The 24,377-nt window shown below is 70.1% G+C and overlaps 2 protein-coding genes across 6 annotated transcripts in view; one reads left to right on the top strand and one right to left on the bottom strand.

The window, feature by feature from the left end:
• TSC2 (TSC complex subunit 2) overlaps nucleotides 1-2,259 on the top strand; it is a 31,531-nt gene extending 29,272 nt beyond the window's left edge. For all 4 annotated transcript variants that reach the window (XM_051839522.2, XM_051839521.2, XM_051839520.2 and 1 more), the window contains 7 exons: nucleotides 82-168; nucleotides 613-799; nucleotides 987-1,126; nucleotides 1,491-1,569; nucleotides 1,676-1,767; nucleotides 1,845-1,943; nucleotides 2,045-2,259. In XM_051839522.2, the coding sequence (XP_051695482.2) occupies nucleotides 82-168; nucleotides 613-799; nucleotides 987-1,126; nucleotides 1,491-1,569; nucleotides 1,676-1,767; nucleotides 1,845-1,943; nucleotides 2,045-2,215 (855 nt within the window). In that variant the 3' untranslated portion in view covers nucleotides 2,216-2,259. The remainder of the gene's footprint in view (nucleotides 1-81; nucleotides 169-612; nucleotides 800-986; nucleotides 1,127-1,490; nucleotides 1,570-1,675; nucleotides 1,768-1,844; nucleotides 1,944-2,044) is intronic.
• The window catches only part of PKD1 (polycystin 1, transient receptor potential channel interacting), a 44,655-nt gene continuing 22,533 nt past the window's right edge, over nucleotides 2,256-24,377 (bottom strand). The window contains exons 11-46 of one of the 2 annotated variants that reach the window (XM_051839518.2): nucleotides 23,376-24,131; nucleotides 22,423-22,554; nucleotides 22,096-22,271; nucleotides 21,780-21,913; nucleotides 17,771-21,393; nucleotides 17,421-17,570; nucleotides 16,529-16,672; nucleotides 16,171-16,450; nucleotides 15,886-16,099; nucleotides 15,654-15,813; nucleotides 15,368-15,520; nucleotides 14,715-14,859; nucleotides 13,269-13,889; nucleotides 12,926-13,082; nucleotides 12,573-12,825; nucleotides 12,271-12,466; nucleotides 10,814-10,984; nucleotides 10,598-10,741; nucleotides 10,314-10,524; nucleotides 10,088-10,214; nucleotides 9,375-9,491; nucleotides 9,232-9,281; nucleotides 8,939-9,123; nucleotides 8,782-8,872; nucleotides 6,394-6,503; nucleotides 6,117-6,319; nucleotides 5,840-6,034; nucleotides 5,341-5,480; nucleotides 5,158-5,270; nucleotides 4,882-5,026; nucleotides 4,674-4,799; nucleotides 4,403-4,577; nucleotides 4,003-4,293; nucleotides 3,789-3,923; nucleotides 3,402-3,713; nucleotides 2,256-3,324 (exon numbers count right to left, since the gene is read on the bottom strand). In XM_051839518.2, the coding sequence (XP_051695478.2) occupies nucleotides 2,905-3,324; nucleotides 3,402-3,713; nucleotides 3,789-3,923; nucleotides 4,003-4,293; nucleotides 4,403-4,577; nucleotides 4,674-4,799; nucleotides 4,882-5,026; nucleotides 5,158-5,270; nucleotides 5,341-5,480; nucleotides 5,840-6,034; nucleotides 6,117-6,319; nucleotides 6,394-6,503; nucleotides 8,782-8,872; nucleotides 8,939-9,123; nucleotides 9,232-9,281; nucleotides 9,375-9,491; nucleotides 10,088-10,214; nucleotides 10,314-10,524; nucleotides 10,598-10,741; nucleotides 10,814-10,984; nucleotides 12,271-12,466; nucleotides 12,573-12,825; nucleotides 12,926-13,082; nucleotides 13,269-13,889; nucleotides 14,715-14,859; nucleotides 15,368-15,520; nucleotides 15,654-15,813; nucleotides 15,886-16,099; nucleotides 16,171-16,450; nucleotides 16,529-16,672; nucleotides 17,421-17,570; nucleotides 17,771-21,393; nucleotides 21,780-21,913; nucleotides 22,096-22,271; nucleotides 22,423-22,554; nucleotides 23,376-24,131 (10,755 nt within the window). In that variant the 3' untranslated portion in view covers nucleotides 2,256-2,904. The remainder of the gene's footprint in view (nucleotides 3,325-3,401; nucleotides 3,714-3,788; nucleotides 3,924-4,002; nucleotides 4,294-4,402; nucleotides 4,578-4,673; nucleotides 4,800-4,881; nucleotides 5,027-5,157; nucleotides 5,271-5,340; nucleotides 5,481-5,839; nucleotides 6,035-6,116; nucleotides 6,320-6,393; nucleotides 6,504-8,781; nucleotides 8,873-8,938; nucleotides 9,124-9,231; nucleotides 9,282-9,374; nucleotides 9,492-10,087; nucleotides 10,215-10,313; nucleotides 10,525-10,597; nucleotides 10,742-10,813; nucleotides 10,985-12,270; nucleotides 12,467-12,572; nucleotides 12,826-12,925; nucleotides 13,083-13,268; nucleotides 13,890-14,714; nucleotides 14,860-15,367; nucleotides 15,521-15,653; nucleotides 15,814-15,885; nucleotides 16,100-16,170; nucleotides 16,451-16,528; nucleotides 16,673-17,420; nucleotides 17,571-17,770; nucleotides 21,394-21,779; nucleotides 21,914-22,095; nucleotides 22,272-22,422; nucleotides 22,555-23,375; nucleotides 24,132-24,377) is intronic. The other variant, XM_070064120.1, reaches the window with a different exon arrangement.

The raw sequence follows: 24,377 nt of genomic DNA, 5'->3' as shown, positions 1-24,377 counted from the left end.
GAGGGGCGGCCCGGGGTGGGAGGGCTGGCGGGGGGGGGGCGCCTCTGCCCTGGGCTCAGGCGGGACACTCTGTGGCTGCAGTCCTTCGAGCGCTCGGTGCAGCTCCTGGACCAGATTCCGTCCTACGACACGCACAAGATCGCCGTGCTGTATGTGGGAGAGGGCCAGGTGAGGCTGCTGGGGAGCCTGGGCCTCACGCTTCCCGGAGGCAGCCCTGCACGACCCTGAGCCCCAGGGCCCTCCTTCAGACGGGCGGTGAGGACAGGGCAGGCGTGCCGAGGTGCCGCTGGTGGGGGCTGTGCAGGGCGGGGCCTCTGGAGGAGTGGCAGGTGCAGAGCCCGCTTGGTGGGCGGGCTGGAGCCCTGGGCGGTTCTGAGCAGGCTCTGGAAGCAGCGCCTGGCTGCTGCTGGCAGACCCGACGGGGTGGCCGTGGTGGTTCCAGCAGGTGGGCGTCCTGGTGGGGCTCTGGGTGGCAGAGCAGATGAGGTGAATGGGAGTGATGCCAGCGGCAGCTCGAGTGAGGTGGCCGTGCCGAGTGGGGGCGGCAGTGACGCAGGCACAGAGAGGCCTGCAGACCCTGGCGGCCACGTGGGCCCCGCGCACTCTCTGCAGAGCAACAGTGAGCTGGCCATCCTGTCCAACGAGCACGGCTCCTACCGGTACGCGGAGTTCCTGACGGGGCTCGGCAAGCTCATCGAACTCAAGGACTGCCAGCCCGACAAGGTGTACCTGGGCGGCCTGGACGTGTGCGGCGAGGACGGCCAGTTCACCTACTGCTGGCACGACGACATCATGCAAGGTCGCTGGCCAGGGACCTGGGGCCCGAGGCAGGCCGGGGCAGCGGTCAGGGTGGCGGAGAGGACCTGCCAGCCGGGACAGTGCTGCGGGAGGCTGGAGAAGCCGAGGGGTGCCTGGGGAGGGGCCCAGGGGTGTGGCGGAGCCCCTGCCCGGCTGCCCCACCCACGCTGGCCTTGCCCACCCCACAGCCGTCTTCCACATCGCCACCCTGATGCCCACCAAGGACGTGGACAAGCACCGCTGTGACAAGAAGCGCCACCTGGGCAACGACTTCGTCTCCATCGTCTACAACGACTCTGGCGAGGACTTCAAGCTGGGCACCATCAGAGTGAGGGAGGGTAGCCCCTGTCCCCTGGAGCACGAGCCTGCGCCTCCTTCGGGCGTGGCTGTGGCCTTGGTGTCGGCACAGAATGGCTCCTGTGCCACCATGGCCCGGCTGAGCCCCCCCGGGGTCTCACCACTACTGGTGACCCCAGTCCCCCGCATGTCCTGGGCAAGGGGTCACGTGGGCAGCAGGCAGGCTCAGGGGACCGGCCAGAGCAGTGCTTGTCCCCTCTGCAGTGGCACGAGGGCTGAGGGGGTCTGTGACGAGGGGACCTGGGGGTGGTGGCTGAGCCCCGTCGTGGCGTCTCGGCTGTGTCAGGGAGTGTGGGCGCAGAGGCAGTGACAGCGTCCACCTCCTGTCTGGGCAGGGCCAGTTCAACTTTGTGCACGTGATCATCACGCCACTGGACTACGAGTGCAACCTTGTGTCCCTGCAGTGCAGGAAGGGTGAGGCCCGGGGCGGGCAGGGCCAGCCCCCTGCCCCCACTGAGCACGCGCTGCAGACGTGGAGGGCCTGGTGGACGCCAGCCCCCGCTGAGTGCTCTCTCCCCAGACATGGAAGGCCTGGTGGACACCAGCATGGCCAAGATCGTGTCTGACCGCAACCTCCCGTTCGTGGCCCGCCAGATGGCCCTGCATGCGAACGTGAGTGGGGGCAGCGTCTGGTGGGAGGGTGGCCACGGTGCCTCCAGGTGGGGGCTCAGGCTGTGCTCCGCCCTCAGATGGCCTCGCAGGTGCACCACAGCCGCTCCAACCCCACCGACATCTACCCCTCCAAGTGGATCGCCCGGCTGCGGCACATCAAGCGGCTTCGCCAGCGGGTAGGGAGAGCGAGGCCTCCCCGGGGCGGGGCGGGGTGGGTAGGGAGAGCGAGGCGGGGCGGGGCCCGGGATTGCGCTGCAGCCGTCTCCCCTTGCCCCAGATCCGCGAGGCGGCCCAGTACTCCAACTCCAGCCTGCCGGTGCTCCACACGCACACGCCCGCCCACGCCAAGGCCCCAGCCCAGGCCCCCGCCGAGCCGGCGCCCCCCTACGAGACGGGCCAGCGCAAGCGCCTCCTCTCCTCCGTGGATGACTTCACGGAGTTCGTGTGAGGCCAGGGCAGCACAGTGAATAAAGCAGGCAGACGCCGGCAGCAGTCAGAGCTTCTTTATTTGACTTTGTCTGCCTGGGGATGGGGGGCGGCTGACGCCAGGCGCCCCTGGGCTGCACTTTCTCAAGGGGCGTCACACACCCCCTTCCCAGCCCTGGGAGCCAGCCCCAGGGAGGGGTCTTCCCATGACCACCCTGGGAGGTGCCGTGTCCAGGCCCCCTCCCCCTCCAGGGCCTGACACCAGCAGGTCTGGGGGCGCAGCAGTGTCAGCCATCATTGTCCAGCACCTGCCCAGGGCCAGACTCGGATCCAAGAGGCAGCCATGGCCCCCACTGCCCTAGTGGACACTAGTGACATACAAAAATACACACATTCGACACCGTATAAATTACTGACAGGTGGCAGCCGAGGAGGGCCCTGCGTAGGGCCCACGGGCAATAACTTAGGGGAGGCAACAGGAAGTGCAGGCCAGCCCTCGCCCCGCGCGGGAGCCGGGCCCAGCCCGCTGGACCTGAGGACGCACATGGGCAATAAATTAGCGTGGCAGAGGCGGGCACTCCCCCAGTCCAATACTGCTGTGCCCTCCCGCGCGCGGCGGGCGGGACCTCTGTAAAGTGCAGGCGCTCACGGCTCCCCACAGCCCTCGAAGGCGGCAGAAGGTAATACTGAGCGGTGCCCCTGGCCCAGGGGCTAAGTGCTGCTGGGGTGGACCTTGTGGGCCCGCAGGGAGGGCCTGCGGGGGCCTGCAAGCCCGTCCCTGCCCCGGCTGGCCCGGGCGGGCTGTGGGGGAGGGAAGGGTGGGAGCCCGCGGCCGCGCAGGCTCTGCAGCTGCTGCTCCAGTTGGAACACGTCCTCCGTGGCCTGGTTGAGCCGGTCAAACTGAGCGAGCAGGGCCTCGAACACCAGGTGCAGCCGCGAGGGCTCCGGCTCAGCCCGGGCCCCGGCGCGGCCCAGGCCGCTGCTCAGTGCGTCCAGCTGGCTGGAGGAGGTGGAGGGGTGGGAGGCTTCGGAGCCGGCGCTGGGCGGGCGCGCGTCCGGGGAGGACTTGGAGCCCCTGGACGAGCGGGAGGGCAGCGGCTCCATCCCCTCGAAGCGGACTTTGTGGCGGAACTGGGGGCGGCACAGGGGCTCGTCAGTCCGGCTGCGCCCGGGGCGCGTCCCTCTCCCCCCCACTGGGCCGTACCCACCTCCTTGACCTTGCTGACGCCCAGCCAGAGGCGCAGCCGGCGCAGCAGCAGCTCCGCCATTTCGTAGTCCTGGGGCTCCCAGGCCGGCCGGTACAGCTCGCCCCGCAGCCCGTGGTAGCGCCAGCGCAGCACGACGGCCCCCAGGCTCAGCGCGCCCCACAGCCGCAGGGCCCAGAGCCCCACGCACAGCAGCGGCGCCAGGTGCCAGGCCTCGGCCGGGCACAGCGAGGGCGCCCCGGCCCCAGCCCCGGGGCACAGCACCAAGAGGGCACCCGCCGCGCTCCGAAGGGACTGTGCGCAGGACGACACGAGCTGCGGGGCAGAGCGGGCGTGAGGACCTCGCGGGCCCCGCCCGGCCGCCCGTTCCGCCCCCCAGCCCGCACCTACCAGCATGGCCAGCTGCGTGTAGGCCACGCCCAGCACGGCCAGGCCCAGGGTGGCTCCCGCGAGTTCCGGCAGGGCCCGGCACAGCGTCTTGCTGAAAATGGACCACTGGCGCACGAAGCGCAACTGCTGGGCCGCCTGTGGGCAGGGCGTGTGAGGCTGGGGCCCGCGCCCCGCCCACCCCCACCACGCCGCCCCGCCGCGGCCCGGCGCGCACCTTGACCGAGAGCAGGAAGAGCAGCGAGGCGGCCAGGCCCCGCGCCGCGGCGCTCAGCTGCGCCACCTGGTCGAAGCTGATGAAGCGGCGCAGGCGGCCGCGCACGAAGAGGGCCCACTGGCGGTCAGCGGCGCCCAGCTGAGCCAGACGCACCAGCCCCGTGGCCGCCGTCAGTGCCACCAGCAGCCACCTGGCCCAGGCCCCGGGCCGCACTGCGCGCGCGCGCCCCTCCTTGCGCCAGGCGTGGGCCTCGGCCACCGAGAAGTAGAGCGCGAACAGCAGCAGGCACACCTGCGGGGGGGGGGGGGTCAGCGCTGGGGGCGGGGTCGAGGGCAGGCAGGCGGGGGCGGGCAGGCCGAGGGCGGGGTCAGCGCTGGGGGCGGGGCGGGGCGGGCCTCACCGAGGTGAGCAGAGGCAGCGACAGGCCCGCGCTGAGGCGCCGCAGCGCGAACGGGCGCACGCTGAGCGCAGCCAGGGCGCGGCCGGCCGCGGGGAACTCGAGGCGCAGGGTGACGGCGGCGTGCAGCCCCACGGCCGGGCTGTAGTGCGTGAGCTCCACGAACACGGCGCGGCTCCTGCAGAGAGGCCGGGTCGGCGGGGGCGGGGGCGGGGGCGGGGCCGGGTCAGCGGGGGCGGGGCCCGGGGGCGGGGCGGGGCGGCGGGCGGCCCACCTGTTGTCCAGCCAGTTGTGCAGCCGCAGGAAGCCCAGCCGCGCGCGGCTCTCCTCCAGGCTCAGGCCCAGCTCCTGCACGTAGCCCCCGCTGTCGTACACGGCGCAGTGGCCCCAGGACCAGGTGCTGGGGAGGAGCACGGGCAGCTGGAGCCGGGGCAGGCGAGCCAGGGCCCGCACCCGAGGGACGCCGGGACCCCCCTGCTCACCCCAGCAGGTCAGGCGCCGAGTAGGCCCAGGCGGCCGAGCCGTTGGGGGCTGCGCTCTCCCAGCCCACGCCGAAGTCGCTGGTGCTGAAGCCCCCCGCGGCCGCGCACCGGTGCAGCCCCGCGCTGCGGGCGTCCGGGCAGAGCGCTGGAAGGCAGGCCGGGGAGGTCACAGCCCCACGTGCCCGGGCTGCCGTCCCCCCAGCCCAGAGCGGGCACCGGCGTCCCCTCGGGTTTCGGAGCGCGCGGGGCGGGGCGGGGCGGGGCGGGGCGGCTCACCTTCCTGTAGCCGCACCTGCCGCAGCCTTGGCGGCCCCAGCTCGGGGCTGGACCGGTTCCCGTGCACGTAGGGGAGCAGCACGTGGGACATCCACGGCCAGAACTCCTCAGACCTGCGCCCCGGACAGGAGTCAGAGCCAGCGCCCGGCTCCCCCACCCGGTGGGCCCCCAGCCCGTCCCTACCGGCCGATGGCCAGGAAGGCCCCGCTGTCCAGCTCCTGCTTGATGGCGCTCTGCAGGCGGTAGGCGTGGCCGTGGGCGGAGGCGTCGCCGTAGTTGGCCAGCAGTGTCACCAGCAGGAACAGCATGTACACCAGGAGGCTCTGGGGACGGGGCCCTGCGGTCAGCCCCACCCGGCCACGGCACCCGGCGCTGCCCCCACCTTGGGCAGACACAGGCCACTGAGGGAGACAAGGCAGCAGCTGGGCAGGCTCGGGCGGGGCGGAGCTCGGCACAGAGGCTGGGGGCGGGGCAGGGGGCGGAGCTCGGCACAGAGGCTGGGGACGGGGCACGCAGAACTCGGCACACAGGCTGGGGGCGGGGCAGGGCACAGAGGCTGGGGGCGGGGCAAGAGGCTGGGGGCGGGGCACGCAGAACTCGGCACACAGGCTGGGGGCGGGGCGGGGCACACAGGCTGGGGGCGGGGCGGGGCGGGGCAAGAGGCTGGGGGCGGGGCGCTCACCCGCAGCATGCCGTGCAGCCTCTTGACCTTGCGGGCTTCCTCTTTGGCCAGGAAGAGCGCGAAGCCGTGGGGAGGGCGCACTCGGGGCACGCGCTCGCTCACGGGCGTCACGGCCGGGCTCTCCACCAGGCTGTCGTCCTCGTCGGGGTGCAGCCGCTTGGCCACCAGCGAGAAGTACAGGGCTTCCAGCAGGACCTGGGGGCGGGGGCGGCGTCAGAGCGGCCAGCAGGCGTCAGAGGCCGCGGCCCCGCCCCGGCAGCCCCGGCGGCCGGCTCACCTTGAGCGGCTCCCAGCCGAGGAACGAGGCCAGGAAGCTGGAGCTGCTGGACAGGAGCCACATGACGCTGACGCTCGGGGGGAAGCCGGCACCGAGCCACCCCGAGACGCCCACGGCCACGGCCACCAGGAGCAGGCTGAGCCCGTGGGCCAGGGGTGCGCACCAGGCCGGCAGCAGTCGCCTCCGCAGACCCGGGCTCAGGCCTGGAGAAGCAGAGACGTGACTGGCGGGCGAGCCACAGGCAAGGGCGAGGAAGGCGCCCAGCACCCCCGCGCACCTGCCCCGGGGAGCGGAGCCGCCGGGCGCTGTTCCCGGGCCGCGTCCGGGCTGGGCGGCCGCTTCTCCAGCCTCTGCAGCGGCAGCGCCTCCGTCTTCTCGGCGGCGGACCTGCGGCACAGCCAGGGCTCAGTTCGCTTCCCGTGGGCCCCCCGGCCCGGCCTTGCCGCCTCCCCACCTGCGGACGGTCCACACGGAGGCCGTGTGCCGTGGCCTGGCTCCCGGGGGAGCCGCCGGCTGGCGGGCACTGCCGGCTGTCTGCCGAGGCGGGAGGGGGAATCAGTGGATGAGTGGGCGGGACTTCCTTCCTCCAAACGGACTTTTCTGGGTGTAAAAGTGGCTGACCGGCACAGTGAGCATTCCTGTCAGGACCCCCACCCCCGTGTGTCTACACCACACAGCTGGATGCACTCACTCCTTGCTGGGGCCCCTGGTCTTTCTGAGCTGTCTACACTGCGGCAAACCCAGCACCGGAGCTGAGGCCGGCTTCCCACCGGACTCAGCAGCAAGAGAGCAAAGACGGACAGACAGACGGACAGACAGACGGACAGACTGCCTCCTGAGGGGGCACCTGCAGGGGAGGCCAGGGACGGTCCAGGCAGGAGGATGATGTGGCTGGAGTAGGCGGGGACAGAGAGCAGGTGGGGACATGGGCGGGGACCCAGGAGGTGGGGACAGACACAGGAGGCGGGGACAGAAGAGCAGGTAGGGACACAGGAGGCGGGGACAGACACAGGAGGCGGGGACAGACACAGGAGGCGGGGACAGAAGAGCAGGTGGGGACACGGGCGGGGACAGACAGGAGGAGGGGACAGAGCAGGTGGGGACACGGGCGGGGACAGAGGAGGCGGGGACAGACAGGAGGCGGGGACAGAAGAGCAGGTGGGGACACGGGCGGGGACACAGGAGGTGGGGACAGACACAGCAGGGGGGACCTGGGCGGGGACACAGGAGGCGGGGACAGACACAGGAGGCGGGGACAGACACAGGAGGCGGGGACAGACACAGGAGGCGGGGACAGAAGAGCAGGTGGGGACCCGGGCGGCAGCAGCTGCAGCCAGGAGCAGCACCAGCTCTGAGCGACGGGGACCTTGCAAGCCCCTGGGAGAGACGATGCAGACGGTCACAGTGACCCCTCCTGGTGTCTTGGGCAGCCACTCACTGGGCCTGAGCCGCCACGGCCACCCCGAGCGCGAGGTTTCCGGCAGAGCGCGGAGGGCCACAGGGACTCACAGGGGGTGGATTTGCATGTGAGCTGGGGGCAGCTTCTTCGAGAAGAGGCCTAGCGTCCAGGGTCTGTGCAGTGGGGGAGGCTGCTGCCCGTGACGCCGCCAACCCACACTGGAGCGCCAGGTCAAGTCCTAGCAGCTCCCGCCCATGCACCTGCGGGACCAGAACACGGCCCAGAGCTCCTGGGGCCCTGCCGCCCGCATGGAGTGCCTGGCTCCTGACTTTGGCCTGGCCCAGTCCTGGCCATAATGGCCATTTGGGGATTGAACCAGTAGATGGAAGACCTCTGTCCCTCCCCCACCCGCAACTCTGCCTTTCAAAGAGATAAAACAAATCTTTAACAAAAAAGGTAATTGTGAGCAGTGCCTCAGTATCTGGGGGATTGCATCCAAGACAACCAGCAGGTACCAAAATTCATGGACATTCCAGTCCCTTACATAACATGATGCAATATTTACAAATTACCCAGAGACATTCTCCCATATTATTTATATGTTTTTCCCAAAGAAACCTTTTATTTCAGGAAAAAAAAAAAGGTAATTGTATACAAATCTGCTACTCAATTGGAAAACAGCCCCTCAAAAAAACTGGGAAACTCTTAAAAGTGCATGGGGCCGGCGCTGTGGTGTAGCAGGTGGGCACCGGTTCAAGACCGGGCTGCTCCACTTCCGATCCAGCTCTCTGCTGTGGCCTGGGAAAGCAGTAGAAGATGGCCAAGTGCTTGGGTCCCTGCACCCACGTGGGAGACCTGGGAGAAGCTCCTGGCTCCTGGCTTCAGATCAGCACAGCTCTGGCTGTTGCGGCCAATTGGGGAGTGAACCATCGGACAGAAGCCCTCTCCCTCTCTCCCTCTCTCCCCTCTCTCCCCTCTCTCTCTCCTCTCTCCCCCTCTCTCCCTCTCCTTCTCTGTGTAACTCTGACCTTCAATAAATAAATCTTTAAAAAAAAAACCGCGAAATCACCACAACGGCGTAAGAGCCAGCCTGCCCACGACCTCCCGCTGCTCTGAGAAGAGGTGTGATGCCCCCTGCCTCCTACGGCCCTCGGGCCCCCATGCCCTGGCCGCCTCCCCCAGGGCAGGTTCCAGAGCGCTGGGTGAGGCCCTGCCCCAGGCTCCCTGCTGCCCCTCCCTCCAAGGCCCCCGGAGCCACACACTTACAAGCCAGCGAGCAGGTCGGTGTCCAGCCGTGTGTCCTGGGCGGGGGTCAGGCTGCCCCCTGCGGCCAGCACCTGCCCCACCAGCTCTCCGTCTAGAGGGGACAGGACACGTGAGGCAGGCCCGGCTCTGGGCCTCCCCTCTCGCCACCCCCACTCACCTGCTGCCGACAGGTACTTGGCGGGGGAGCAGGGGCTGACCAGGGACACACCGTCCTCCTCGGGGCCCGGCACACGGCCGGGGCGCGCCCTTGCCAACCGCTGCAGGGTGCTGCCCACGATGGATGAGTCACTCAGCAGGTCTGGCCAACTGAAGGTCCCCTCGCTGGATGGCCAGCACCCCAGGCTGCAGGTGACACGCACGGTCAGCCGGGGGGCTGGGCAGGCCCACGACACCCCCACACGACTCCCCAGCAGCTCCCCCAGGGCTCACGGCTCCTCCAGGGAACGCCACCTGCTTGCGTCATCCAGAAACGAGTCACTTTTCATTTGTCCGGCAAAGGCCTGTGCAAGAGCAGAGAGCGCTTCCAAGTCTGGCTGGCCCAGGCAGCCGCCCCTCCAGCCCCAGCCCGTTCCTGGCCCTGGCCCGGCCCGCACCTCAGCCCGCAGACCGGCGAGTGTGAGCAGGGCACTGTCCAGCACGGACGAGTCCAGACAGCTGTCCACTTCCAGCACCGGCTGGCTGGTCGCCGTGAGGCCTGGGCCCCCAGCCACCTGCAGGACAGGGCAGGCGCTCAGCCGGCGGGCGGCAGAGGAACGAGGAGCCCACGCCCGTGCTGAGAGAATGTTCTAGATTGGCCAGATGTGTTTTTTGTCTGCCCTGTCCATTACGGCAGCTCCTACCCACGTGGTGGCACTGAGCACTGGAGACGTGGCTGGTGTAACTAAACGTGTTTTTGGTTTGATTAAAGTTAAGCAGGCTGCTGCTGTGGCATAGCGGGTACAGCTGCCGCCTGCAGGGCTGGCGTCCCACATGGGCGCTGGTTCGAGTCCCGGCTGCTCCTCTTCCCATCCAGCTCTCCGCTATGGCTTGGGAAAGTGCTTGGGCCCCTGCACCTGCACCCGGCCTCCCCGGCCTCCCGGGCTGGCGGCTCCTCGGGTCACGGATCCAACCTCTTCACCGCCACACCTGCTGGGCCCGGGCCTCCTGCCCACCGTCCTGACATGGCGACCACCCCGATCCTGTCCCCGCCTCCCCCAGCGAGCGCCGTGGGCCCCTCCTCCCGGGTTGGGTCTGTCCAGCCCACGCCTGACGCCACGGGGGGCGGGCAGCGCAGCCCCCGAGGGGGAGCGGCCCCAGCCCCGCCCACCTTGCTCCGGGACATGCGGAAGAGGAAGAGGACGAGCAGGTACACGGGGTACACGATGACGCTGGAGACCAGGCCGACGGCAACCGTGCCGACGCTCAGCGGCACCACCCTGGACACAGGCCCTGTGCTGGACGGCAGGAAAGAGACCCGGGCCAGGGTAGGCCGGGAGGGGCGGGAGGAGCCGGGCTGGGCAGAGGGGAGTCACCCTGCCCCCACAGGCACCCACCTGTGGGCAGTGTCCCCCACGGCCCCGTACCACACGGCGTTGGCCCCCAGGAACAGGCAGACCAGGAGGGCGCAGCAGGTGGCCCTCTGCACACGGGTGAAGCGGCTGCGGGGCGGCCGGTCCCAGATGGACAGCCAGATGTGCTTGTCGAAGAACCCACGCTGCAGCTCGGCCACCAGGAGGCGCCGGAACTGCCACAGGGCCGCGTCACCTGGGGAGAGGCGTGGCTGCAGCAGGGGCGCGCCGCCCCTACCCGCCCCGCCCGCCGGCCGGCCGGGCCTTACTCGCCGCCAACACCTCCTTCTCCACCAGGCCCCCGTTGGCCTCCGCCTCCACCGACAGCCAGTCGTTGACCAGGAAGACGGTGCTGCGGGCGCTCTGCAGGTCCCGGACGATGACATGTTGCAGGAACCAGGCGGGGCTGAGCCCTGCAGGGGCGAGGGCCGAGGTCAGGGCCCAGGTCGGGCCGCGGCGGGCCCGCGGGGGCCCCCGGCACGCACCTTTGTTGTCATGCCACACGCGGATTTTCCAGACGCTGCCCAGGCTGTGCGGCGTGGCGATCTGGAAGATGTCCAGGCTGTTGCGGTGGAAGGCTCTGTCCCCGTCCAGGTGCCGGTGGCCGCTCCGGCTGTCCGCCCCGTACAGCATGATGCCCACGTGGGCCGTGGTGCCTGGGGGACGCCGGCTGTGAGCCCTCACTCACCAAGGTCAGGCGGTCTGCTTGGCCAGCGCTGGGCGCCACCGCGTGCAGCAGCCCCTGTGACGGGCTCCATCCCAGGAGCGGGGCGCTGACCAGAGCTGTGCGCCCCAGAGGCGGGCTTGCCAGGCACCGCCGCCAGAGCGCTCCCGCCAGGTGGGGTGCGGCTGTGTGGCCGCCTCTCCTTGGGAGAAGCCCACAGGTGTCAGCAGGGGAAACCAGGGGAAGGCCCGGCGCCCCCACTCCACACAGGCCCCACAGGCACACGGCTGAGTCGGCGCCCCCACTCCCACTCGCGCACGGCTGAGTCGGCATTCCCCACACTGGCGCACGTCCCTGGGTACTGGTAAGCAACGCTAGCTGACTTTCAGTGTTTGGAAATAAACTTGAAAGAGGTGAAAAGCTCCCATCACGAGGGTCACTCCCCAGGTGCTCACGAGGGCCAGGCCTGGGCCCCAGGGGACTCCGCCCAGGCTGCCCACATGGGAGGCAGGGACACAACTACTCCCTCCGTCAGCTACAGGACGCTGCAAGTGGGAGCGCGCCGAGCACAGAGCCCAGGCACACGGGCCACATGGCACACAGCCCACATGGCACACGGCACCTGGGAGATGTGGCACACCAGCACACGGGTCACATGGCACACGGCACCTGGGAGACGTGGCACACGGGTCAATGGCACACCGGCACATGGGCCACATGGCACACGGCACATGGGAGACGTGGCACACGGGTCAATGGCACACCAGCACATGGGCCACATGGCACACTGGCACATGGGAGACATGGCACACGGCACATGGGAGACGTGGCACACCAGCACATGGGCCACATGGCACACTGGCACATGGGAGACATGGCACACGGCACATGGGAGACGTGGCACACCAGCACATGGGCCACATGGCACACTGGCACATGGGAGACATGGCACACGGCACATGGGCCACATGGCACACCAGCACATGGGAGACATGGCACACGGCACGTGGGAGACGTGGGTGCCTTGGGCAAACCTCAGCTCTCAGAACAGCCTGCCCACGTGGCCCACGTGCCGGTCAAGCCCGCTGTGGCAGGGCTGGTGCAGCCGGGGCGGTGGGTCCGTCTGCTCTGGGAGCCAGGGCGCCTGTGCTGACGGCTTCATGCCCTCTCAGGAGTGAGGGAGGGGCGTGCAGCCGCCGCCTCTCAGCGCTGGCTGGGCCCACTGGTTTCCCTGCTCAGGGGCGTGGCCAGACAGCACGGGGTGGGGGCCGCTCTCACCTGAGCCCCTGCCCCAGCCGGTCTTGACCAGAATCTCATACTTGAAGCGGCCCCTCTTCCCGCAGAAGGGGATGACGCGGACCCGGCTGACGTCCAGCTGGTCCAGCTTGTGCAGGATCACAGCCATGACGGCGTAGGCCACCAGGCACACGGCGCAGGTCAGCACGATGACGTAGTTCACGCCCACGGCCAGCTCCTGGGAGGACAGGCCCGTCGGGTCCTCACCCCCCCCCCACCGGAACAGCACCCAGGACAGCTCTCCCCTCCACCGCGGGGCGGGGCCGTGGAACAGGGCGACCCACCGGGAAGGTGAAGTGCACGTGGCTGGGGGGCACGAAGAGGCTGGCGCCGAAGGCGGTGAGGTGGCGGGTGAGGCACACGGCCTGGCTGGGCGAGGTCTCCTCCAGCGGCACGAGCCCCTCCGTCTTCCACGCCATGTCCTCCTCACTGAAGTACTGGCACAGGGACGTGTAGAGGCCCACGGACACCTCCAGCGCGGACCAGTGGAAGTGACTGGTCAGGTTCAGGTAGTAGCTCCCGCTGGGCGCTCCGGTCCTGGGCCGGGACGGGGGCGTCACGGCCCGACCCCGGCAGCCCCGGCCTCACGCGCCAGGCACCCCTGCCGCTGCCCGCCGCCCCGGCCCGAGGCGCTCACCCGGGGGCGATGAAGAAGGTGTAGGGCCTGTGGTCCGCGCCCTGCAGCAGCTCCGGGCTGATCCTCCTGCTGGCCGAGCAGTTGTGCTCGTGGGGCAGGGGCGCCGAGTGCAGGTAAGCGGCCAGGTACGGCTCTGGCTCCTCCGCCAGGTAGCGGCCTGGGAGGGCGGGGCCGCGTCAGCCCCCTTGCAGGCCACCCCTCCCCGCCACAGGGCCCAGGACATCGCGGGAGCAGGGGCCCCCCAGGGTCCCAGGACACGGGCGGCAGCTTCTGCGAGGACACACGCTTCCCCGGGGCGAGGCGGGGGAGGGGAGGCCCACCACGGCCCCCGCGCGGCACCCACCGTTCAGCACCGTGTACGTGAGCTGCAGGTGCAGGCCCGCCTCGGGGTTGGTGCTGTCCAGGGTGACCACGGCGCTGACCGAGGCCCGGGGCGGGACGATGGCGGAGCCCGCGGGTGCGCGGGGGCCCCAGGAGGCCTGGTCCGAGTTGTTGGGCACTTTCACGGTGATGGCGCGCTCTGAGGCCAGCCGCTCGATGGGGATGTGTGTGCCGGCCTGGGTCTGGAAGGCCATGGACGCGACTTTGGTGGACACGGTGTAGTTGCTGATGTAGCCGAACGGGAAGGGGTTGGAGTCCACCAGGAACATGAGCTGCACCACGTCGCCGAGCGGCGCCAGGGCCCCGCTGAAGGCCTCGGGGATGGAGAAGTGGCAGCCGGGGCCCGAGGCGTTGCCGTAGCACAGCAGGCTCCGCGGGTCCGAGCGCTTGCCCTGCGCCACGATCTCCTCGCCCGCCAGCGTCAGCGGCTCCTCGTTGAGCACGCGGGAGCGCATGAGGATGCCCATGAGGGCCGACGACAGGTTGTAGGCTTTGGACGCCACCATCACGGCGGGCGGCTCCACCCCCAGCTCCGAGAGCTGTGGGCCCTGCATGTCCAAGCTGGCCAGGTGGATGAGGTCACCTGGACACGGGCAGAGGTTAGGGGGGCAGGGAGGCAGGGCAGGACCAGTGCAGGGGGAGGGGCAGGGCAGGACCAGTGCGGGGGGGGGGAGAGGCAGGGCAGGACCAGTGTGTGTGGGGGGAGAGGCAGGCGGGGGGGCAGGGGAGGATGGGGGAGGCAGGGAGGATGGGGAGAGGCAGGGCAGGACCAGTGAGGGGGGTAGGAGTCAGGGAAGGATGGGGGAGGCAGGAAGGACAGGAGAGGGGCAGGGCAGGACCAGTGTGTGGGGGGGGAGAGGCAGGCGGGGGGGGCAGGGGAGGATGGGGGAGGCAGGGAGGACAGGGGAGGGGCAGGGCCAGTGCAGGACCAGTGGGTGGGGGAGAAGCAGGCGGGGGGGCAGGGGAGGATGGGGGAGGGGCATGGGAGGCCAGAAGGAGGCAGGGAGGATGGGGAGAGGCAGGGCAGGACCAGTGGGGGGGTGGGGGAGAGGCAGGTGGGGGGGCAGGGGAGGACAGAAGGAGGCAGGGAGGACAGGAGAGAGGCAAGGCAGGACCAGTGCGGGGGGGAGGGGCGGGGAGCACGGGGTGGGGGAGAGGCAGGCGGGGGGAGGGGAGGATGGGGGAGGCAGGGAGGGGCAGGGCAGGGCAGGACCAGTGCGGGGGGGCAGGTGGGGGAGGGGGGGGATGGGGGAGGGGCAGGGCAGGACCAGTGGGGGGGTGGGGGAGAGGCAGGTGGGGGGGCAGGGGAGGACAGGGGAGGCAGGGAGGGGCAGGGCAGGACCGGTGCGGGGGGAGGGGCGGGCAGGGAGCACGGGGGGGGGGGGGGAGGCAGGGCCCCGCCCCGCACCTGTGATGTTGAGGATGCTGTCGGCGATGGCGGTGGGCGTGCCGGTGCCCGGGGTGGTCTCGGCCTGCAGGATGCGCATCATGGCCTCCAGCTTGTGCAGCGTCCGCTTCAGGCAGGAGCGACACACCAGCTCCCTGCGCGACACCTGCGGAGCAGCGCCGCGTCCACCCCTCACCGCGTGGTCCCCGCCCAGGCCGCAGGCGCCACCCCTCATGCCAGCGCAGCGTCCCCGCCCAGAGCTCTGCCGGCCCCGAGCCACGCCAAGTGGCCACGGTTTTCCCGGGGCCCATGAGCCGCAGAGTAGCGGCCACCCAGGACGCCTCTTCACTCAGCCCTAGGCAAGGCGGGTGCTGGGCCCAGCCACACGAGGCCACAGGAGCCACGTGGCACAGGTCACCCCCAGCTGGAGGGCTGCCCGCCTGAGCCTCTTGGCCGGCCCTGCGGCCCCTCGGGCACGCCAACGCCCTGGTCTGCACCTCGGCGGCCGGGCCAGAGGTGAGCCACGTCGGGGGTGAGAGCCAGCGCGGGCCCAGCAGGGAGGCGCAGAGCGGCCTCTGCCTGCCACCCGGGTGCCCCCACGCCCTGGGCCCCTGCTGGGCTCACAGCAGGGGAAGCCCGCCTTGCCCCGCCCCCGCGCCGGGCCCCGCCCCTACCGTGCACTGGGCCAGCGCCGCCGCAACCTGCTGGATGTCGTCCACCGTGTTGACGCGCAGGGAGACCAGGGTCTCCGTTATGTTCTTCCGCACCTGGGCCCGCAGCTGCTGCTCCTGCTCCGCCCCCGCGGCCCCGTCCGCGGCCTGCTCGTGCTGGGCGGGCAGTGGGCACACAGCATCAGGAGCTGGCGCAGGGCGGGGAGCGGGCCGTGCACGCCGGGCACGCGGGGGCTGCGGGGGGGACAGGCGCACGCAGGGAGGGCCGGCGCGCGGGGGCTGCACTGACCTCGTTCAGCACGGTGACCAGGGCCAGCGAGTACTCGATGACGTGCTGGGGGTCGGCCTGCCGCAGCAGCCCGGGCAGCACGGTGGCCGTGAGGCCGTGCAGCCAGGCTGTGAGCCCCGGGGAGCTGCCGTCCGGCTCGGGCAGGGAGATGACCAGAGACCTGGAGGGGCGGCGGCCGGGCGTGAGCAGGCGGGCGGGGGCCCGCGCCCGCGCCCCGGCAGAGCCAGCTCACCTGTTGAGGGCGACCACGGCGGCGCCCAGCTGGTCTTGCACCACCACCGCCAGGCCCACGTGGAAGTGCGGCCGGAAGCCGGGCGGCAGCACGGCCGCGTAGGCGGACAGGCTGCCCTTGTAGACGCAGAACTCCTCGCAGTGGCCCTGGCGACAGCGGCGCAGCAGCAGCGCGTACACCAGCGGCGCGCCCGCGTCCTCGGCGTCCCGCCACCCTGCGGGCGGCACCGTCACCCAGAGCCCCGCGCGCCGCCCCCGCCCCCCCCCGCCGCGGGCGCGCGCTCACCTGTGCATTCGAAGTGCACCTTGGTGGTGAGCGCGCGCACGGCGTCCTGCGGGAAGAGGCGGCAGGCGCCCCCGAGCGGCGGGCGGTTGGGGGCGAGCCGGAGGGAGGCGCAGCCCTCCTCCTCGCCCGAGCGGCCCAGCACCGTGAGCGTGAACGTGTAACCCTCGCCGTCCCGCAGCGCGCCGCGCCGCACCACCAGCCGCATGCCCGCGCTGCCGGTGGACGTGGTCGTCTCGTCCAGCACCAGCGTCTGGTTGCTGAAGGTGCGTGCCGCCCAGCGCTGCGGGGACAGCCGGGCGCCTGAGCGCGAGCGCGCAGCCGGGCCCGCCCGCCGCGCCCCGCCGCGCCCCCCACTCACCCCTCGCTTGGAGCCCCGGCTGCAGTTGTAGCAGCGGCCCTCCAGGTACACGTAGGAGCTGCGGCTCACTTCGTAAACCGCCTGCGCCTTGCAGGACACGCACTCCAAGGACACGATGGGCACTCGGCCGCTGCGGATCAGCACCTGGCGGGGGCGGGGTTCCCGGTCAGGCCTCCGCCTCTGCCCACGTGGCCGGGCTGCGCCCCAGCGGGAAAGCGGCGCCCCTGGCGGGGCTCCCCGCTCCACGTCCGATGCCTGCCCGGGGCAGTGGTGACGCAGGCCTGCAGGAGGCAAGAGCCACAGCTGCGCAGACCTCCAGAGCCATCTCGGGCTCCCGCGCCCTTCTGCACAAGGCCCCTCTGGGTAGGGCCCTCCCAGGCAGGTCAGCAGAGGAAGGCCTGGTGCAGCAGGGGACAGACCCGGCCCAGGTCAGCCGACAGCAGCCACAGTGGCTGCCAGGGGGCCGGGGCCACGGCACGGCGCTGCCGACCCTCCTGGCCCAGGGGGCTGGGGTCACCGCACGGCACTGCCGACCCTCCTGGCCCAGGGGGCCGGGGTCACCGCACGGCGCTGCTGGCCCTCCTGGGTACAACAGTGCAGGGGAGCGCGCAGACAAGACCAGGGCACAGGGACAGGGGCCAGCGGCCGTCTGGGGTGGGACGGGGTGCGGCTGTCAGGACACAGCTGCTTTCGCCAACACCAGAGCCGGTGCGTTCCACATGCAGCCGAGTTGATACCCAGACAAGCAACGTGAACGCCGATGTTTTGCTAATAGAATTGAAGTCGAAATCAGGTGCGACTGGACACAGCCTCTTAGGGGAAGAGGGGGGCAGTGGTGGTGCTGAGCTCTGTGCATGGACACAGGACCCCACGGCGTTGGGGCAGCACCCACCGTCTGGCTGGTGGCCTCCTCCCTCCGGCCTGCCTTCCACACGGTGAGGTTGAAGGTGTATTCCACGCCGGCTTCCAGGCGCTCCCGGGGGATGGTGACCACGCTGCTCCCCCGTGGCCCAAAGTTCAGTGTGCACCCGCCAGCCTCACTCTGCACATGACAAGCAGGGCGGGGAGGTGGTGAGGGCCCGGGCGGCCTTGGAGCGGAGCCTGGCCGACAAGAGCCACAGAGGTCCCCCCGCCCATGCTGGGGCCAAACCCAAGAAGCCAGAGGCCAGGCCCCCTCCAGGCTCGCCGGACGTGGGGCACGTGACAAAGGGGTAGGGCAGGTGGCCCGACGGCACGGCTTACCTGTGTCGAGGCCACGCAGGCCCAGTGGCAGCTCAGGGGCGTCTGGTCACCTTCCTCCAGGTTAGGGTCATAGGACTCACTTCCATCCAGCACCAGGTCCTGCGTGTCTGACCACACGCGATACGAACCGCCCTCGATGATGGGCACCAGGCGCTCGGGGGCCACAGTCACGTTGGCCTGGATGCTGCGTGCCAGTGGCGTGTCCCCAAACGACACCACGAACACAAAGCAGTAGTGGCCCACGGGCAGCGCCAGCCGTGGCACCACCAGCTGGGGCCGGCTCACGTCCACGCCAGGCAGGGCCACGCGAGCCCCATGGCCCAGCCGCTGGCAGCTGGCAGTGCGGTACACCTCCCAGCGGTACTCGGTCTGGTAGGTGACGCAGTCGCGCAGGTCCACGTGCGCCTCCAGGTAGTTGCGCTGGGAGCGCCGCATGAGGACCTGCAGGGGCAGGGCCACGTCCACCTCGGGCTCCCTGCAGGCCAGCACCTGGACGGTCACCGTGGCCTGCGCCACAAAGAAGCTCACCAGGTTGGAGGCGTTCACCTCCACGCGGTAGTCCCCAGGCTGCGAGTAGCGGTGGTCGGCCCAGGGCTCTTCCGTGTCCTGCACAGGAGTGCCGTCCCCAAAGGCCCAGCGGTAGGCCACGCGCCGGGGGCTGGGGCGCGTGGCGGCCTCGAAGCGGGCGGAGCGGTTGGTGAAGCAGCGGCCGCCGCGCAGCGCCACGTGCTGGATGGCGTCCTGGACCTCCACGGCCAGCGTGAGGTTCACGCCGCCCAGCTCGTTGAAGGCGCGCACGTGGACCTCCAGCAGCCCTGCGGCCACGGGGGTGTAGGTGACATCGCGGCCCGCCAGGATGACCAGCGAGTCACCCTGGACCTTCTGCAGGGAGAAGTACCAGGCGTAGGCGACGCGGGAGCCGCGCAGCACCCGCGCCGTGAAGTTCCGCTCGGCGCCTGTGGGGATGCCTGGCTCACAGCAGTTGGGCACCTGCAGCCCACCGACGGGCTCCAACACCGAGACGCGCACCTGCGCCTGGGCCCGGCTCACGTGGTTCTCGGCCTGTACGCTCACCACGTGGTCCCCAACCCAGGAAAAGCTGCGGGAAAAATAGGGCCCGGGAAGCACCTCGGGGCCAGCTCCGTCGACCTGCAGGCGGAAGGTGACGGCCGAGCCGGCAGCCAGCAGGATCTGAAAGTGGACCGGCTGCCCGGGAGCCACCACCTCGCGGCTGGCCCACAGTACCAGGCCCGCGACAGGCTCCTCCACCGTGAGGTTGTGCACGGCTAGGGCCCAGCTGACCATGTTGGAGGCGTTGAGCTGGACAGAGAAGGTGCCGGCGTCAGGGAAGCCCACGGCGACATACTGGCCACGCTTGCTGCCGCCGGGCACAGCCCAGCACCAGCTCACGTTGGTGCCCGAGGCCAGCTGCCCCCAGAAGGGCACGGTGGAGCCAGCGGGCACGAAGCTGCCGTCCAGGCCGCCAGTCTCAATGGTGAGGCCGCTCACAGGCACCTGCACAGCCACCTCAACGGTGGCATTGGCCGAGCCCAGCTGATTCCCCGCAGTGACCGCGACAAGGTGCAGGCCAGAGGTGGCAAAGGCATGGGTTGTGGACGGCGTGAGCGTCTCCCAGCTCAGCTCTTCCCCCAGGGACCATGTGTAAACAACACCACTGCCACCGGCCAGCTCAGCACTGAGGGTGACGCTCGCATTGACGGCAGCCGGGTTGGGGCAGGCGGCCACGGTCAGCCACCCCACGGGCTCCACGAAGGCCACAGTGCGGTTGGCCAGGGCACTGCCTAGCATGTTGGCAGCTCGCAGCTGGACGTGGTAGGTGCCGGGCTCGAGTGCGGTGAGCGAGAAGCACTTGCCGCTGCCGGTGAGGGGCGGGCCGCCCTCCCGCTGGGCAGTCCAGCTGTAGGAGATGTTGGTGCCCTCTCTCACCGTGGCCTGCAGCTGCAGCGTGTGGTTGGTGGGGAAGCAGCAGGCGCCAGCGCCGCCCACCACCTGCAGCCCCACGATGAGCTGCTGCACGTAGATGAAGATGCTGTCCTGCGTGGCGCCCACCTCGTTCTCCGCCGTGACGATGATGTTGAAGGTGCCCACCGAGCGGAAGGTGTAGGAGATGGTGGGGCCCCCGGGGATGGGCGTGCAGCGGTCACACAGCACCCAGGAGTAGCGCACGTCGCTGCCCGCCTCCAGCGAGGTGCTGAAGTTCACGCTGCTGTTGAGTGGCACCGCGGTGCGGCTGGCGCTGACGCTCAGGCCCCGGACGCGCCGCTTCACCGTGACGTTGAGCTGGGACTCGCCGCGGCTCACCTCGTTCCAGGCGGCAACCCTGACGGTGAAGTCGCCGGTGCGGTTGTAGGCGTGGGTGACCTCCGGGCCCTCGAGCCAGGCCCCGTCCCCCAGCTCCCACAGGTAGGAGGCCGGGTGCCCACGGCCCACGGCCGAGAACAGGTAGGGCTTCTGCAGCTCCAGCGCGCGGGAGCCGTTGACCCTGACGCCTGTGAGCACCACGGGCGCCTGCACCTCCACGAGCGCCGAGTCGTTGGCGGCCGACACGTTGTTGGACACGGTGACAGTCACCAGGTAGGAGCCCGGCTCTCGGTAAGTGAACGTCGCGTCAGGGCCCCCAGCACGGGCAGGGGCAGCAGGCTCGGCGCCCGAGTCCCAGGAGTAGCGGTAGGGGAACGGGGGCCAGGCGTGCGCCGCCAGGCGGGCCTCCTCCCCAGGCCGCACACACTGCCTCCGGGGCTGCAGGGTGACGTTGCCCAGCTCGGGCTCCACGCAGACGCTGGTGAAGTAGTGCGCCTTGTTCACGCGGCTCGACAGCACCAGCGCCAGGGGGAACGTGCCGCTCCGCGGGAAGCTGTGCGTCACCGTCGGCCGCCCCCGGATGCTCGTGTTCGAGGAGCCGTCGCCGAAGGTCCAGTCGAAGAGGTAGCAGGCGGGGTCGCCGGTGACGTGGGCCGTCAGCTGGGCGGCAGGCTGCGCGGGGATGCAGCCGGAGGGCTCGATGTGCAGCACCTCCAGGACGAAGACCTGCACGGGCAGCGACTGCGCCAGGCGGCCCGCGGGGCTGGCCGCACCCACAGTCACCGTGTAGTTCTGCGCCCGCAGGTACACGTGCTGCACCTGGGCCTCGGGACCCGTGAACACCGTGCCGTCCCCCATGTCGAACGTCCAGGTGACGTTGTCGCCGGCCTCCACCGTGGCGCTGACCAGGGCGGGGGCGCCCTGCTCCACAGCTGGGCTGAGGCGCACGCTCAGGCCACGCAGCTCCTCCAGGACAAGCACGTCGGCGCACGCCGCCACGCTGCTCACCGTGTTGTTGAGCTCCAGGCAGACGCGGTAGCTGCCCCTCGAGGCATAGGTGTGGTTAACCGCCGGCCGGCTCTGTGCCAGGACAGCGGAGCCGTCCCCGAAGTCCCATGAGTACAGGATGCCACCAGGTGGGGGTGGCGGGTGTGGAAAGAAGGTGACGGGCCGGCCAGCCACCAAGACACCGCTGCTCATGCCCACCGCCACTGCGGGCAGCGTGGTGCGCACGCTCACCGGCACCTGCTGCGTCAGGTTCTCGAAGGTGTTGGACACCAGCACGGTCAGGTTGTACTCGCCTGTGGGGACACCAGAGCCCCTGCCTGGCGCCCGGTGCCAAGCAGAGGGTGCCCGTCCGCAGTGCACGCGTGGCTCAGCCCACACACCCCACACCCAGCCCAGGAGCTCCTGCAGGACACAGCCAGACCCAGTGTCCAGGGGGAGGAGGAGGCGGGCAAGACCAGTCCTGGGCCAGCAAAGGGCAAGATCAAAAGGTCACTTCCCCGCTCTCGTCTCCAAAAACGCTCGAGAGCGGGGACGACCAGCGCGGTTTCCGGCTGACAAACTCAGATCAGGGCCTCTGGGCCCCTCCCTGCCCTCTTCCACCCGGGGAGGCGGCTGCGCCACCCAGCCAGGCCTGGCACGCGTGAGCGGGGCTGTCCCTTGGGGAGTACCTGCCCCTCACCTGGACTGGTGTAAACGTGTGTGGCGTTGTGCTCCACCAGCACCTGGGCCACGGTGGGGTCTGGGACCTGGAAGGACTCATCGTATGGAGGCTTGAACTGGCCCAGCACCTGCTCCCCGTCCCCAAAGGTCCACCTGTCAGGGCAGTGGGCGGGCTGTCGGCTGGCTCCGGAGAGGCGGGGGCCCCACACAGCCTGCCCGACCAGGGACCCCCTGCACCCAGCACCTCTGACAGAGAAGGAGACAGCCTCAGAGAAGCAACCCCCCGGCTTGGGGTCCCACGGCCAAGGTCAGCGGCTGGGGGGCGGAGCACTCACAGGAAGGCCACCTCCACGGCCGAGTCCACCAGCACACTGGCCGTCAGCACCAGCGTGGTGTTGGGGGACAGCACGGCCGGCACCACAGACACCCGCAGGCCCCGCATCCTGTTCATCCGCTCCACGGTGACGTTGTAGTTCACGGTGACGTTGCTCACGTGGTTGGAGGCCGTGAGCTGCAGACAGAGGTCAGTGGGCGTGGGCGGGAGACGCCGCAAGCGCCTGCCTGCACTCACCCACGGCCGCGGCACGGTCCTCCAGGCAAAGCAAAGCAGAGCAGAGCGGGCAGAGGTGAGCGGCCCGAGCCCCCCCACGCCGGCCGCCTACCGAGAGCTTGAAGACGGCGGCGCTCTGGTAGATGACGTTGAAGGCCACGTTGTGGAAGGTCAGCGACTGCTTGTCGTCAATGGTCCAGCGGAACAGCACATCGGAGCCGGCCTCCACCACGGGGCTGTACCTCTAACCAGCGGGGAGGGTAGACGCCGCCTGATCCAGCAGGCCTGCTGACGGCCCCTGCCCACACTAGCCTGGACACGCCTACCCACAGGCCTGCCGATGGCCCCTGCCCACACCAGCCTGGACACGCCTTCCAGCAGGGCTGCACACCTGGCTGAACCACGACGCCCACATGGGGCAGGCACGGAGGTGCCCCAGGTCTGCTCTGGGCATGGGCTACACCCGGTGTGGGAATATCGATAACCCAGGTCAAGGTCAGGTCTCCAACCTCCAGCCACGTGGCCTTGGTTATGCCCTGCCTGTCCTGAACCTCAGTCTCCCCGTCTGTGAAGTGGGCATTATCAGCAGTGGGCACCATTTCAAGTCTTCAAAGCCAGATCCCAGGACTCCCCCGAGCCCCTCGGCGGACGGCTCAGGACTGAATATCTCCTGGGCAGCACACAGAGCAGGTTCCCTACAGCGAGGCCAGGGGCACAACGGCACAGGTCACGCCGAGGGCTGTCAGAAACGCCCTGAGCCCTGGTGCCCGGGGAGGTGCCTGTCCCCACGTGGCGGCAGCAGCAGGCAGCTTGCCACAGGACTCAGAACCCACTTCCTCTGGCACCAGTGCCGGGAATACCCGGGAATACCCGGGAACACAGCTGGACTCAGGGCCAGAGCACGGGGTCTTGTTTTGGAAACGTGGGAGGCGGGTGAAGGGCTCTCAGCTGACCCTGTGGTCACTAGAGACGAGGTGGCGGCCCGGGACTCAGCTGCCCCAAGTCCCAGCACAGGCCGCCCTCTGCATCTTGTCTGCAGTGGGTCGGGGCACAGGCCACACTCACCACCAGGACGCCCTGCAGGACACGGGCTTCGGGGCTGGGCGTGGCACGGAGGCCACGGATGGGCTCCTCCGCGGTCACCCGCAGGCTGAGGTTGGCCTGGCTGGCACCGTTCTCGGCCACAATCTCCACCACGTGCTCCCCCTCCCCGAGCGTGGGCAGCACCAACACCGAGAAGAGGGTGTCGTTGGTCTCCTGAGTGCAGGCAGGCACGAGGACGGCCGTGGCAGCGGGGCAGGCAGCCACGAAGGGGGCGCTGACGTTGCCCCCAGGCCAGCGAGCCGTGGCAGTGGCATTGGCACCAGAGTCCACCTGGAGCACCAAGGCTGAGCCACTGGTCGGCACGTAGAGGCGGCCGTCGTGGAGGGCGGGGTGGGCGACACGCAGTCCGGCCACTGGGGACACCACACTGAAGCTGCAGGACAGGTTGTGCCTGGACACGGAGTTGCCCACAGTGGCTCGGACCTCATAACGCCCGGGATGCTGCAGCCCAGGGTTGGGCCTCAGGCCCAGCAGTGGGGTGAGCTGTTCCGTGGCCGCAAGCAGCCACAGGGTGCAGGCGTGGCCGGCAGGTGCTCCCTCCAGCTGGGCGGGCAGGTGGGCCAGCCAGGTGGAGGCGTTGGTGGAGAGATACGGGGCCTCGGGGCCAGGGTGGCTGGGGGCCAGGGGGCAGTGCAGGAAGGCACCTGGGCCTGCGTCATGCTGCAGGCCAATGAGGTCACCAGGGAGCATGGGGACGTCCTGGCCGCTGAAGGTGACCTAGGACAGAGCAAGGTGGGGCTGGGTCACGGCCTCTGTCGGGGCCTAGAGGGGCCACTGCATGCAGGACCCCAGCCGGCTCCTCAGCATCACTGACCACGCTTCATGGGGGTTCCCCCCCACCCCCCCAACCCCGCTGCCGACCGACAGCCACGCACAGGGGAGGCATAGGGAGGGCGGCCCAGGCTGCGGAAGGCGCCAAGAGGTTGCTGAGAAGGGCAAAGGCCGGGAGACAGCATCTCAGCC

Source organism: Oryctolagus cuniculus, chromosome 19, assembly GCF_964237555.1.
Source record: "Oryctolagus cuniculus chromosome 19, mOryCun1.1, whole genome shotgun sequence".
In the NCBI taxonomy this organism is placed as follows: Eukaryota; Metazoa; Chordata; class Mammalia; order Lagomorpha; family Leporidae; genus Oryctolagus; species Oryctolagus cuniculus.
Note: the sequence above shows the minus strand (reverse complement) of the source record. Positions and strands in the feature narration are given on the sequence as shown.